Raw genomic sequence first — 12,508 nt, forward strand, 5'->3', positions numbered from 1 at the left:
GTTCTTTTCCTGCATGTTGAAGAAAAATGATTATTACCAGAAAATGTTAGAAGGGAGACTAATTGTTTGTTGCTCATTTCTGCAGCATGATATTTCATTTTGATTCCACTCTGCCTCTTTTCATCAGATTTTAATATTTATCCTTACTTGTGACCCAGCATCCCCAGGAATACACCAGGTCTGGAGGCTGAAGCACCCGTTCACCTCTGCTCTAAGAGAAACTCAGTGGGACAGCTAAAAGCATGTGATTAGAAGTCTTTGTGGCTCTTATTCAAAGAGCTAGGAATGAAACAAGACACGAGTGAGAATAAGATAAGGGGAGATCTCATAGGGCGTACAGCAAATATTTATTGGGAACATGGGCTCCAACGTGCCCCCACGCAGCGATAACCCAGCGATGGCCAAGGAGCCCACACTTGCTGCTTTCCTGTGATGAGAAGCTCTTACCTGCCACGGCATGGGGGATGTTGGTGATCATCACCCTCTGCGTCTGCATCTTGATGCCCGTGTCGGGATTCTGCATCTCCATCATCAGCGCTTCGATCTGCAACACACAACGGGACAGGTTACAGGAGGGGACAGGAGGGAGCTCAGGACCACCGCAGCTCTGAGCAGCATCCCAGCGGGGTGCCACAGGAACGGATGCAACAACTACAAAACCTTCCCTTTCCGTTAGGGTTCCTACTTGGAGCTGATGTCAGCTTTCACCCTGACTCAGTGTCACTGCCTCCCACAGACAACACGTGCACAGGCAGGGTTCGCAGACGAGGGACAGGAACTAACCACGCCATGAGAGAGAAACGTTAACAAATTCTTAGCTTTTCCTTTATTTTTTTTAAACAGGCCTAACACCACCACATTTTTCTTTTATTGACAGAAATCTCTGCTGCCCATCAAAGTTCTTCTCCGGTTCAGTGGGCTCCTGGCTGGGGCAATAAGGGAAAAAAAAAAAAAAAAAAGGAAGGAAATAAAATCTGGAAAGCTGCTTTTGTTGCAAAAATACCCCAGCTGTGCACACTCGTAGATATTGCACCACGCACCGAGAAAATAAGCAATATTTTGGCCGTTGACCAAGCAGCAAAGGTTCTGCTTCTGGGCTGCAGATAATAACCAGACGGGACGTCAGAAGAGCAACAGGCAAAGCACAGCACTCTGCTGTGGGCTGAGCAAGAAGCGAGAGCCCCAGGGAGAGGAGAAGGGCCCATCCTTGGAGGAAGCACTGCCAGCCTCCAGGCCATGCCTCTGAGCAGCAGGGCAGGGAGCAGGATTTACACGTGGGAAAGCACACCACAAAAAAAAGCACAGAAATAGGGGCCAGCTCTCAGCAAGGAGGCACCCAACACGCTCGCCGGCCCTTCCTGCACCCTGTCCTGGGGCTCAGCCCCACTTGCAGGCAGCAAAGCTCAGTCCTCAGGGGTGGTGCAGCCACCACCGGGGGCACCTCACCTCCTGCCTGGCAGCATCTCCCCCTCTGACTCCTGAGGGATGCTGACGACCAGCTCAGACTCACTGCCTACGTCTGGAACACATGACGACACGCAGGATGAATCTCACCCTCTGGGCCAGACCTAAAAAGAAACCTGGTTTCCAATTCACTTTTTTTTTTTTTTCCTAAAAGCTGAGGATTTTCAAAGGCATTTTCCTTCCCTTACATTCGACTTCCTGACAGCAACATCCCAACGGAGCAAGAGCCTCCTGCTCGTGCTCAGGACCTTCTGCTCAGGTGGGGGGGTCGAGGCTCGCCCCTCACCTCCTCGTTTCGTGATGCTCGTCCGGGTGCTGCGAGAGCGCTGGCTCTGCAGAAGATGCTCCTCCTTTTGTCTTCTGCTGCCAGAGATATTAAATCAAAATCGCCCCAACAGGACCAATTTGGTCTCTCTGCACTTCCCTTTAGGAGAGGCAGTAGCTTTTTAGCTGGGATTAGTGGATTTAATGAATGGGACTTGATGACACCCAGGCACAATGAAGGGTATTGTTTCCACAGGCACCACAGTGACTTTGGTCCCCGGGCTTGCCAAGTTCCGCGAGGATTTAAGCTGTAGTGACAGGATGCAATCTGGGCTTGACAGTAAAAATGTACTTTCAACTGTTTTTAAAGCCAGAGTCAAATTATTACCGTAACAGAGAAGTCTGCTAACATTTCACACAAGTACTTCGATACAAATATTACATAAAGTGCTTTAAAATAGCAAAACCGGGCCCAAATCAGTGCAACGTGAAGATCTTTTTTAAGCCATTTTAACAGAACCCCTGAACTGAACCCACGCAGTGACGGCACCGCCTTGGCCAGATCCAGCACGGACACAGTCGTCACCTCCTTCTTGGTTACCTTCTGAGTTCTGGGACTTGTAGGTTCAGACTTCAGCCCTGAGGACGAGGAACGGGACTTTTCTCATGCAATACAGCCGGGAGACCCTGATTTGCTCACTCTGCTGAAGGTCCTCCCGCAGGGACACCGGGAGGTAAATTCAGGCTGCTCGTTGCCACCAGACTGCTGCACACCAGGCAGGTCCCTTGGCTTTGGGTTCAAGAGATGGGTCTTCACGAGCTGAGAGGAAGGAACTGGCTCGGAAACCCCCAGGAGCCTCCCTGCACAGCACGTTCTCTTCCAGGAACGAGCAAAGAACTCCAGACCGCTGTCACGTTCGTTCCCTGCTGGGCTCCCTCTCATCGCTGGAGAAATAACATCCATGGGAAGGAAACGAGTGAGAGGAACCAGGGAGCTGCTGGGGGGGTGCCCGCTGCTCGGGCTGCAAACCACGCGCTCGGCTGATCGAAACTCAGCGTGCCTCTTCCTCTTCTCCCAAGGGAAGCCCAGCTTCTTACAGGCTGCTGGAGATCAGGAGCTGCTCTCAGCACCAGCCCGCCAGCGGGAGGCCAGGAGGGCTGGCTGAAACACAGCATGAACATTTACTTGCTTTGCTAAGGGCTGTCACCCATTTTGTCGTGCTTTTGGCCAGGGAAGCACTGTCTGGTTTGAATTCTGCACAGCGAGAAGCCACTTCCTGCCTTTGGTCGATGGGTGGGGACGTGCAGAGAGGTAAATATCAGCACAGCTACGAGAGGAGCCAGGCTCTGGAGCAAGCTCGCCTCAAGCAGCGAGCCACCGCAAGTCATGAACCCCACCGAGGTCTCCCGTCAGATCAACCGGAGCATCTCACCCCAAAAGCCACAGAGAAGACAACAGGAAAACTCTCCCAACTGATCGCAAGTCGCTGGGGTTGTTAAGCACAGAGCAAAACTCTTCAACTTGCCAGTGGTTAAAAGAAAAAAACCTTTCAGGAGCCCCGGGGGTGGTGAGGGGCCTCCCTGCGAGCTGCTCGCCGGCAGCTGATGGGAGACTGCTGGGGCTCCGTGGTGAGGGTGTTCCCGTGGGAGCCGTGGGGACAGCGCGAGCCCGGGCAGAGGCACCTTTGCTTCGGATGGAAAGAAGAAGAATTGTCCAGCAGGCTCCAGCTCCGAGCAGCGCGCCCGCTCCTGGTGCTGGAATTAAACGCCTGTGGCCTCCACCGTGACCGTGTGCCCAGCTCTGGTCCCCCTCAGCGCCTCGCTCCACCTGCAGAGAAACACACCGCTCCCTGCCCTGTTCCCCAGGCAGCAGCACAGACTTCTGTTGTTACTGCAGCCCTGAAGGCTAACTCCATCAGTTTCTTCTGTTTACAACAGTCCTGCTTTGCGCACTCACAGATGATCAGGGAAAAAAAAAAGAAAAGAAAAAGGAGTCCCTTGTGAGCCAGCTGAAAGTTCCTGCTTTTCCTTAGCCGAAGCTGAGGCACGGAGGCCTGTTCCCACCCCACCCTGCGCATGGGTTCCCACCCTTCCCACCCTGAGGAAGTGCAGCTGGCAATGGGGAAAGCAGGGCTGTCACTGCCTCTGTCCCCGCGCTCTGTCCTTCCTCATCGGGCCACCAACCCCACTGCTCGTTAAACCCACAAGGAAGCAACCCCAAACCAGACAACAGCCGTGCACACTGCCTCACCAAGGCATGAGCTTCTTGTCCCCGGGAGACTGTGGGGAAAGAGGAACGGGCTCACCTCTGCCTGCCTCATCCGCGGGGACAGGACAAGACAGACGTGGCACTGAGCCATCCACGGGGCTGGCAGGTTTCCTCCCAGCTCAGCTCCAGCAGCGTACGGGGCCTCACGTAAACGGGAGCCTCCTGAAGAGCTCCTTCCAGTGACACCACAATTCCAGCACTAACACCCCTCTGGAAATGACCAGGCAGATGATGAGAAGCTGGAAGGTCTCTGTGGGATGAGGGTGTCGGGCTGAGAAGCCCCTGGCCCCGCTGCGGGCCGCAGAGCAGCGCCTGCCAGCCCGCAGGTCAGGAGGAGCTGCCCAGCCACCAGGGACCAGAGCAAGGAGGAGGCAGAGGAAAACGGCATCCATCAGCCCTACCCACGAGCTCTGAGTCACGATGCAGCTCCTGAGGCACAGCGAGGAAAAACACACAGCCCACCAGCTGCCAGCGAGCGCGGCCCCGCTGCAGGGCCAGCTCCTGGCTGCGGGGATGGGCTGGCACCGCCAGCTCGTCCCGAGGCAAAGTCCCATCACAGCATCTGGCCTGAGGTGCCCGTGGCCGAAACGTGCGCTTGGGGGGCTTCCTCCCTGTCCTGAGGGACCTTCTTGCCAGTGTTCAAGGCAGTTTAGGAAAAAAATATGCAATAAATCAACCTAGGCATTAGTCACGGGCATTTTGTGGTGAGCGTCGCAGGGCCTTGGGGGGCTCCTTGATTCCCCTGGGGGTCAGACGCGGAGACCGAGCTCTACGCCTGGCTCAAGGCCCGCGGAGCAGCCCCACAGCAGGTACACAGCGCTGCCCACCCCCAGAGCAAACCCCTTTCTGATTTCCCCTGTCCGACCACGGGACTGATCCGTCTGCAAGCAGCCTGACGGAGACACATTGTGGCTGCAAGAACACCACGGACCCACGGGCGCCCAGCACCTCAGGAAATCCCTCGTGCTGCCGGCACAAACCACGGCTACGGCATCTGTGCCAGCCGGTGGCAAAGCACGAGCACGGACTTAAGCAATTAACAAAGCTTCTCCCTGGGATTTTAGCTCCTTGAGGCTCTAAGCCCGCAGGGCGCTCGCTGGAGGCGTGCCAGGCACTTGGGGACAGCCACTAAAGGTCCGCGGGGTGGCAGGGCTGCGCCCCGGGGACGTGGCTGTCAGCACAGGCAAAGTAACAGCTGAGGCTCCATCCACAGCTTGCCTGAGGTCTGGAAGAAACAGAGGAGGAAGGAAAGCAGAGGTGAGAGCTGGCCTGCTGACCACCCAGGAGCTCCCCTTCCAGGTACTAGCAGCTCTTGCACTCGCAGAGCAATAAGGGCTCAAATCCTCCGCGGCTCAGCATGCTGCATTTTAACAGAGCTTCCCACCTGAGGAACTCCGAGCACTTTGCAAGGACGGCTACACCCCCACGGAGCAGCTCCAGGACAGCTGTGGGAGGTTTTCCCGAGGCGCACAGCTTCTCCTCTGCACTCCCGCGTGAAGCCCCGCAGGGTGTTACTCAGCGCAGAATTTGGCCCAGCGTATTTCCTTTGGCAGGGCTCCCCAGCCAAATTTACCTCGAAAGACACAGCCCCAAAGAAAATATCCTCCTTACTTCCCCCAGTAAGAGGAGCACGGGGATTGTCATGCCGGGCTCTCACCTGAGCACTCAACAGCCTCAATTTTCCCCCCTTTCCCCCCAGAACCTCCCCACCTCCTTAGGTCGTGGGCATTGCAGGAGAGCTCACTGATTCGAGCAGCCGCTGGCTGGCTGTGCTTGTCACCGGGAATCCAGCTAATTCCACTCAAGGAGATAAGCCACGGGCAGGAGAGGTGGGTGGCAGGGAAGCTAGCTTAACACTCCGCTTTTCAAAACCTCGGCAGATACCAGCTGCACTAAAACCGGTTACACTTCTGAATGAATGCTACGGGAAAAAAATCCTGAATGCTTTACAAGATTACACATCACATCCAAAAGCGTGGGCATGCGTCTTCCCACTCCTTCAACTGTTTCTGGTCACAAATACCCTCGTTTCTGAAAATGAAAAAGTGGAAAGAGGCAGGGAGAGAGCAGTTGGCCATGACACGTCCCCTGGAAGCAGGCAGCAGCTGGAAGCGCTGGGAGTGCACGCACCGCAGGCCGTAACCCGGAGCAGAACTGAGCAGCCTGGCACTGTGTGCGATGGGATTTCCCCTAGGGAATGCCATGGGTTTTAGGGGCTTTGGGGAAAAACATAGCAGAGGGAGAAAAAATGTCTCAATAATTCATCGGAGGTGATTCTAAATAAATTAATTAATAAATAAATGCAGATTTCTTTCCCCTGTGACTTCTGAACAGGTCGCTCCCAGCCCCCTAACCCCACCCCGGGCGGATGCCAGCAGGGCTCCAGGTGGCTCTGCAACAGGTCGTGGCCCTGGGGATGGGGACAGGACCCCACGGACCCCGAAAGGCTCCAGGGAGCCACAGCCTGGCAGGATGCTCGGATGGCTGGGGTGCGGTGCGGACACGGGGGCCCCAGCCCGGAGCATCAGAGAGCACTGCCTTGAGTATGGCATGGCATGGCATGGCATGGCACGGCACGGTATGGCATGGCACGACACAGCATGGCATGGCACGACACAGCAGGCTGTGAGCCCGGCGTGCCCCCAGCGCTGACACCCAGGCTGTGACCTCACCTTTTTCAGGAAGGCCATCCGCGGCCGGTAGCGCTGCCCCTGGTCCAGCCGTGTGACGGTCATGGTGCGGTGCGGTGCCGAACCGAGCCGAGCCGAGCCGAGCCGAGCCGAGCCGAGCTGTGCCCGCCGGGCAGCACCTGCCTGCCGCCCCCCGCCACCGCCTCCCGGCCCCCTCGGGGGCGGAGCCTCCGCCGCGCGTCGTAGCCAATCAGCGCCCGCCGCCCCCGAACTCATTTGCATGAAGGCGAGGGGCGGCGCGGCTGCCGCCTCGGGGCGCTAGTGGGGAGAGGGTGGGGGGTCGGGGCGTGGCCTGATGGTGATGGGCGTGGTCTGTGCACGGGGGCGTGGCCGAAGCGCGAGTGGGCGTGGCCTGGGCAGGGTTGGATTCTGCTCTGGGGTCGGGGTGCTGGGCGCTGGGGCTGCAGGAGCTGGGGGCTGCTCCTGGGGGGTCTGGGGGCCAGGCCTGGTGGGCAGGCAGGGAGTTGTCCCCAGCAGGCTCCCTGCAGAGCCCCCACGCACCGCTGTCAGCACACAATGGGGGAGAAACCCTCCCCCAAATGCTCCTGGTAGGGGCAAAACAGGGGCAGCCGTGCCCAGGGTGCTGTGGCGGAGCCTCACGTGTGTGCCAGCCGTAGGCACGGCCTCAGGCATCCCCTCCCTGAATGTCACCGGCGCTGCCCTCACGGCTGCGTGGCTTTGGGGCCTCGGTGGATTTGTCATGTGGGGAAACAGTGAGTAACGGTGCCCGGAGGAAGCCCGCAGGGTTACGGGGCGCTTCCTCACGAGGCAGCCGTCTCATGCCGGTGGGTGGGGGAACGGGAGCCACCGGCGTAAGACACTGTGACAGCTCCAACGTGACAATCTGTGCTCACATGCTTCAGGAAAGCACATTGGCTCCGAACAGAGCTTCCTCCCTTCATACTGACACCCTGAAGGCACAGGCTGCGTTCCACGTTGCTCTGCTGCCCTCGTGGAAGTTTTATCTTCATCTCTGTTCTTTCAGTGTCTGAACAAGCCAGTGCTTTGGAAGGCTTCTCTCCTGTGCCTGCTTGGAGTCATTCCCATGTGAAATCCCCGCGTGAGTCACGGCAGCCGCTGGATCACAGACGCTCCTTACTTTCCAGAGGCTTTTCCACCGTCCTGTGGTCTGTGCTGCTAGCTAATTTAATGACGATGAGTAACCTCATGCTCGTATCAAAGTTAGCCTACCTCATGCTTCGAGGCATCAGCTGACTGCCAGAAGGAGCAGGAGGAGAGCTCTGCACACACTTGCGGTGCCTCGTACTTCAAGTGCTGAGCTGCTGTTGAGTTTCTCAAAACAAAGCGCAGATCCTAGTGGCCCTCCGAAACTGCCAAGATGACAGAAACTCTGCTAGCCAGACTGTTCTGTAGGCAAAGAGCAGGAGAGAGGGAGTTACAAGTGGAATCAAAGTGAAAACACGCAGGCATTTTGAAGGTGGTAGCTAACGAAAGTGAGACAGATATCAGCAGGAGAATAGGATGTCTGTACCTGTAACTCCTGGACATAACATCAGGGTGAATGGCACTCAAAAAGATGTAGGTCAATTTCTTGGTTTTGTAAGCAAACTGGGAAAACTCTTCACAAACTACAGAGGGTTTTTCTGAACAGCTCTTGGCATTGCCTCCCTGTGTAGTGGCAGGACCCAGGTACCCCAGGTGAGACACAAACAGTGGCCTAAATAAAGGATCAGTTACCACCAACTGCATGCACCCCACGCAGAGGAGCAAAAGCAGCCATTTCACCCCAAAATACTGCCTTTAAATGTGCCATCAAGGCATCTGGGTGTCTTACTTAGGAGAAACATTTTTGAAAACTGGGGCTACACATGAATTCAGAAAAACAAGACTTCCTTGCAGGGGATCTAGGAGAAGTATCTGGAAAGAGCTCAAGCTGAGGTGGGAGCTCTAACCTTGCCGAGCTCCGAAGGTCCTGGCGATGTTAAACCCTGCTGTTCTGCCCTGACACCCTCCTCGTAGCCCAGGTTTGGATTTTTTCCATTTCTATCCTTCTCTGACAAGCTGAAATAAAACTTAGGAGCACGTCTCTGTTACAAAGCTACCTCGTGTCTTTGTTATAAAAACGCCCAATGTAAGTTCAGCGATGATAACGGCTGTACGTGACACAAACCAGCAAGCAGAGAAGATCAGAGATGAGCCTTGCTTCACCTGCTGCCCAGGTGAGTTACCCCAGCACTTAATGCGCTATGGCAGCTTTGCCACGTGAAGCACGAGGCATCTAAATCTGATTATACAAGCTTGTGAAGGGCAGACAGTCCTGGGCTTTAATGACAAAACCCTCACTGGCGGAGAGCACACAGACTTTTACTGTCCCCGATACAGTCCTGAAGTTATTTGTGTGAATTTGTGAGTCAGGAAAGCCACGGGCTTGGACAGCGGGGCAGAGCAGCAGAGGGAGTGCTGGCAGAAGCCTCACGGTCTTCCTGCCTTCCCGCTAATTTCTGGTTCCCTGTGTTATTCCTGACCTGTTCCGCACAGGGAAAGATCTGATCAGAATTAAACTTTGTCTTCTGGTTCTCCTTGTGAAGTCCCTTTCGGTAACTTTCACTCTCACCAGACGCGTTCACAGCGAAGGCGACAATTCTCGTTGCTTTCTCTTGTGGAAAGCGCTGCAGGTGGAATCCCCCCTGTTTTAAAGATCACATTTCCTACGTGGTTGCCCCTTCTTCACACATCAGAAGTTAATCATGCAGCACAAAAGGCATGTGGTGAGTAACTACCTTTCTATCTAAGGAAACTGGGGACGGCGGTGAGGGGAAGGAAGGAGTAACGTAAATGAATCAATGAGAATGGCCCTGCAAGCGTGTCAAGCTCGGGCTGAATTTCGGTACGCAGTTCCTTCCAGGAAGATTTCAAAGCAGTTTATCAAAAAAAGAGTGCAAACTTGGCAGATAGAGGCATGACTTAATCTCAGGTCTCCCAATAAGGCAATAGTTTAAGCAGTATCTCCGGAGCCCTTTGTCCTGTCTGGTAGGGCACAGGCACTCAAAATGAGGCTTCCTTAGATGCCACATGGGAAGAGCTGTGAGCAGGAACGGGCAGCAAGCATTTATTTCCCATCACTCCTGGACATTCCAGGGACAGGAATGCTAAGTTAAGAAGTGTCAAAGAGGAAGGAAAAAAGGAAAACAGAAAAACCTTGTGCGCCCTGCCTTGGAGATGAAACTTGGCTGCTTGGCAGGGAGGATGCAGCTGGGCTCGCTCACACCTGACGCAGGACAGAGCTATTTGGCTTCCCCTGCTGAGCTGGATAACATTCAGTCTCCTCTCCATGGAAATCTGTCATCTTCAGAGCAGGAATAGCCCTTCCCTCTCTGGAGCATGCTGAGAGCCACGGTGGTTTGCCAAGAGATTGGGAATGGTGCACCTAGGAGGCTTAGAAGGGCTTGGCAGGAACGCAAAAGGGAGAGGAGTGATGGCAGCACTGGGGGGAGGCCACGGATGGCCTCTTAGGAGGCTTGGACAGCTGGAAATGTGGAATGCGAGTTTTGGAGAACAAGGTGACAAATTTGAAGTGGGGTGGCAGCCAGCAGCAGTGGCAGGGACCTGCCCAGGGAGGGCCAGCAGCAAGTCACTGGGAAGGCGAGTGGATGGCGAGGGTGAAGTGAAAGGAGGGAAAAGAGGAGGGAAAAGGGCAAAAATGAGGCTGCCAGGGAGAGCCGATGAGAGACCGAAGCAGCCTTGAAGGAAGCACAGGTAGACCTAGGAGACACCTGGCTATCCTGAAGCAGCTCTGGTAAGGGATATCCTGGATTAGGACAGTGGTTTTGCTGTTGAAAGACACCAGAAAACAGCTATTACTCTTCATTCTTTTCCCCATTATTGTTGCCACCTAGGTTTTAGGTGCATTTTGCTGGCGGCCTGGAAGAGAAGGACTCATTATGGCATCCTTGCACAGGCTTGGATGTCAGCTACCTTTTCTGCTGCACAACTTAGATTTTTCCTAAATTCCATCTACTGCTTTCTGCATATTTTTGTTGTTATACTTCACTGGTAGGTGTTAATTCCCTTCTCAAAAAGGAGGCAATCACCATTTTTAAAACTTGGACAAGAGTTTACGAATTAATGTCTTCCATGTCTGTACTAAAACCACCAGGATGTGCTTATTAGATGACTATGTGAATTTTATACCACATCCTGCCCTCCTATAAGAAATGTTTTGTTTTGTTTTGTTTTGCAAAGCTGTATGGAAGGAGGCCCTTCCAGTAGAGGCACGGTGATATTTCCTTGAGTTAAATTCAACTCAGTTTCCTCCGTCCTTTCTTCCTATTTTCTAATTTTAAGATTATCGTTAGAAAAAGCAGAAACACGCTGAGAGAAAAGATCGGCAGGTATCATGTTTGAGATGTACGGAGAGATGGAAGAAACATTTAATGTCACCTTTGTGTATGTCTGTATGTATGGGATTTCTGCAGTAAATTTCTACGAACAGCCGCGTCAGAGGTGCAGATCGGTGTGGGTACGTGTCCGTGCACCTGAGGCATGACAGCACATTACAAGTGCTCGATTTTCAGTCATGATTTACCTCACGCCTTATGTCTACAGAACATACCCAGCGTGTCACTGAGAGCCCAGACCTGCTGGTTTGACCAATGTGTATGATGTCAGACTTGCCTGAACTGTTTTGAAAATGTGTTAATAATCAAAGTAATACAAAAGATAACTTTTTTTTTCCAGTTATCCTGTGGACTACATCTTGTCTGTGTAGTCCTGCACTGACAGTGTTGTGTCAGCTCGCACTATGCTGGTTTACATGACAGTGTTATTTGTAGGCTATTTTTTTTGAATTGATCAGCAGAATCCTTGTGCTGAGGGATGGATCACATGAGGAGCTAGATTTTTAGTCCTTGCATGCCCTCAGTATATTACTTGCTCTACCCATCCCGTGAAGGGCCATTAACTTTTAGGAAAGCTTCACTATTAAATACATTCCAAGGGCCAAGCCCCACTCAAGGCCAGCGGCAGTGTTTGTTCAGCCTAGTGCCATGGCCCAGCAGCACGGCAAAGCTCTCCTCAGAGGAGCCAAGCAGCGCACACCAAGCCGCTGAGGCCATTTCCACAAAACCACTCGAGCCGTTCATGCCGTTTTATTACAAAACCATCTTATTCCTGCGTCAAGAACAAAAACCCGCTTCGCTGGCAAGCTTAACCGAGGGCTGACCACCCCGGGGCCGCTCCCCCTGCTCCCCTCAGCGCCTCACAGCCGCCGCGGGCCCGCTTCCCGCCATTTCCTGTCAGGCTCCGAGCCGGGCGGGGCTCCCCGCTGCGGGCGGGCACGGGGCGGCGGCGGCGGTCACGTGAGGCGGGGCGGGGGGCGCATGCGCGCTGCGGAGGGCGGGCTGGTGCGGGCCGGGCCGGGCGGCCGCTCCCCTGGCTGGCAGTGCTCGCTAAGATGGCGGACTTCCTGCCGTCCCGCTCCGTGCTGTCGGGCTGCTTCCCCGGCTGCCTCCTCACCAGCGGCGAGGCCGAGCAGCAGCGCAAGTCCAAGGAGATCGACAAGTGCCTCAACCGCGAGAAGACCTACGTGAAGCGCCTCGTCAAGATCCTGCTGCTGGGAGCGGGCGAGAGCGGCAAGTCCACTTTCCTCAAGCAGATGCGGATCATCCACGGGCAGGACTGGGACAGGGCGGCCCGGGAGGAGTTCCGTGCCACCATCTACAGCAACGTGATCAAGGGTGCGTGCTTGGACACCCCCCCACCGGGGCATCCCCCGGCCCCGGGTCGCCGTCCTGAGGGGCTCCGGGAGGGGCCGGGGCCGGGTGTGGGGTGCTGAGGCCGGGTGTGGGGTGCTGAGGCCGGG

At 55.0% G+C, this 12,508-nt stretch overlaps 2 protein-coding genes across 2 annotated transcripts in view; one reads left to right on the forward strand and one right to left on the reverse strand.

The window, feature by feature from the left end:
* Positions 1-6,841, reverse strand: part of RGS9 (regulator of G protein signaling 9) — a 34,234-nt gene extending 27,393 nt beyond the window's left edge. Inside the window, exons 1-2 of the mRNA XM_035342420.1 lie at positions 6,670-6,841; positions 448-544 (exon numbers count right to left, since the gene is read on the reverse strand). Of these exons, the coding sequence (XP_035198311.1) occupies positions 448-544; positions 6,670-6,732 (160 nt within the window). The 5' untranslated portion in view covers positions 6,733-6,841. The remainder of the gene's footprint in view (positions 1-447; positions 545-6,669) is intronic.
* Positions 6,842-12,025: 5,184 nt separating this feature from the next.
* Positions 12,026-12,508, forward strand: part of GNA13 (G protein subunit alpha 13) — a 28,247-nt gene continuing 27,764 nt past the window's right edge. Inside the window, exon 1 of the mRNA XM_035342295.1 lies at positions 12,026-12,383. Within this exon, the coding sequence (XP_035198186.1) occupies positions 12,101-12,383 (283 nt within the window). The 5' untranslated portion in view covers positions 12,026-12,100. The remainder of the gene's footprint in view (positions 12,384-12,508) is intronic.

The sequence above is a fragment of the Oxyura jamaicensis genome, chromosome 18 (assembly GCF_011077185.1).
Source record: "Oxyura jamaicensis isolate SHBP4307 breed ruddy duck chromosome 18, BPBGC_Ojam_1.0, whole genome shotgun sequence".
NCBI lineage: Eukaryota > Metazoa > Chordata > Aves > Anseriformes > Anatidae > Oxyura > Oxyura jamaicensis.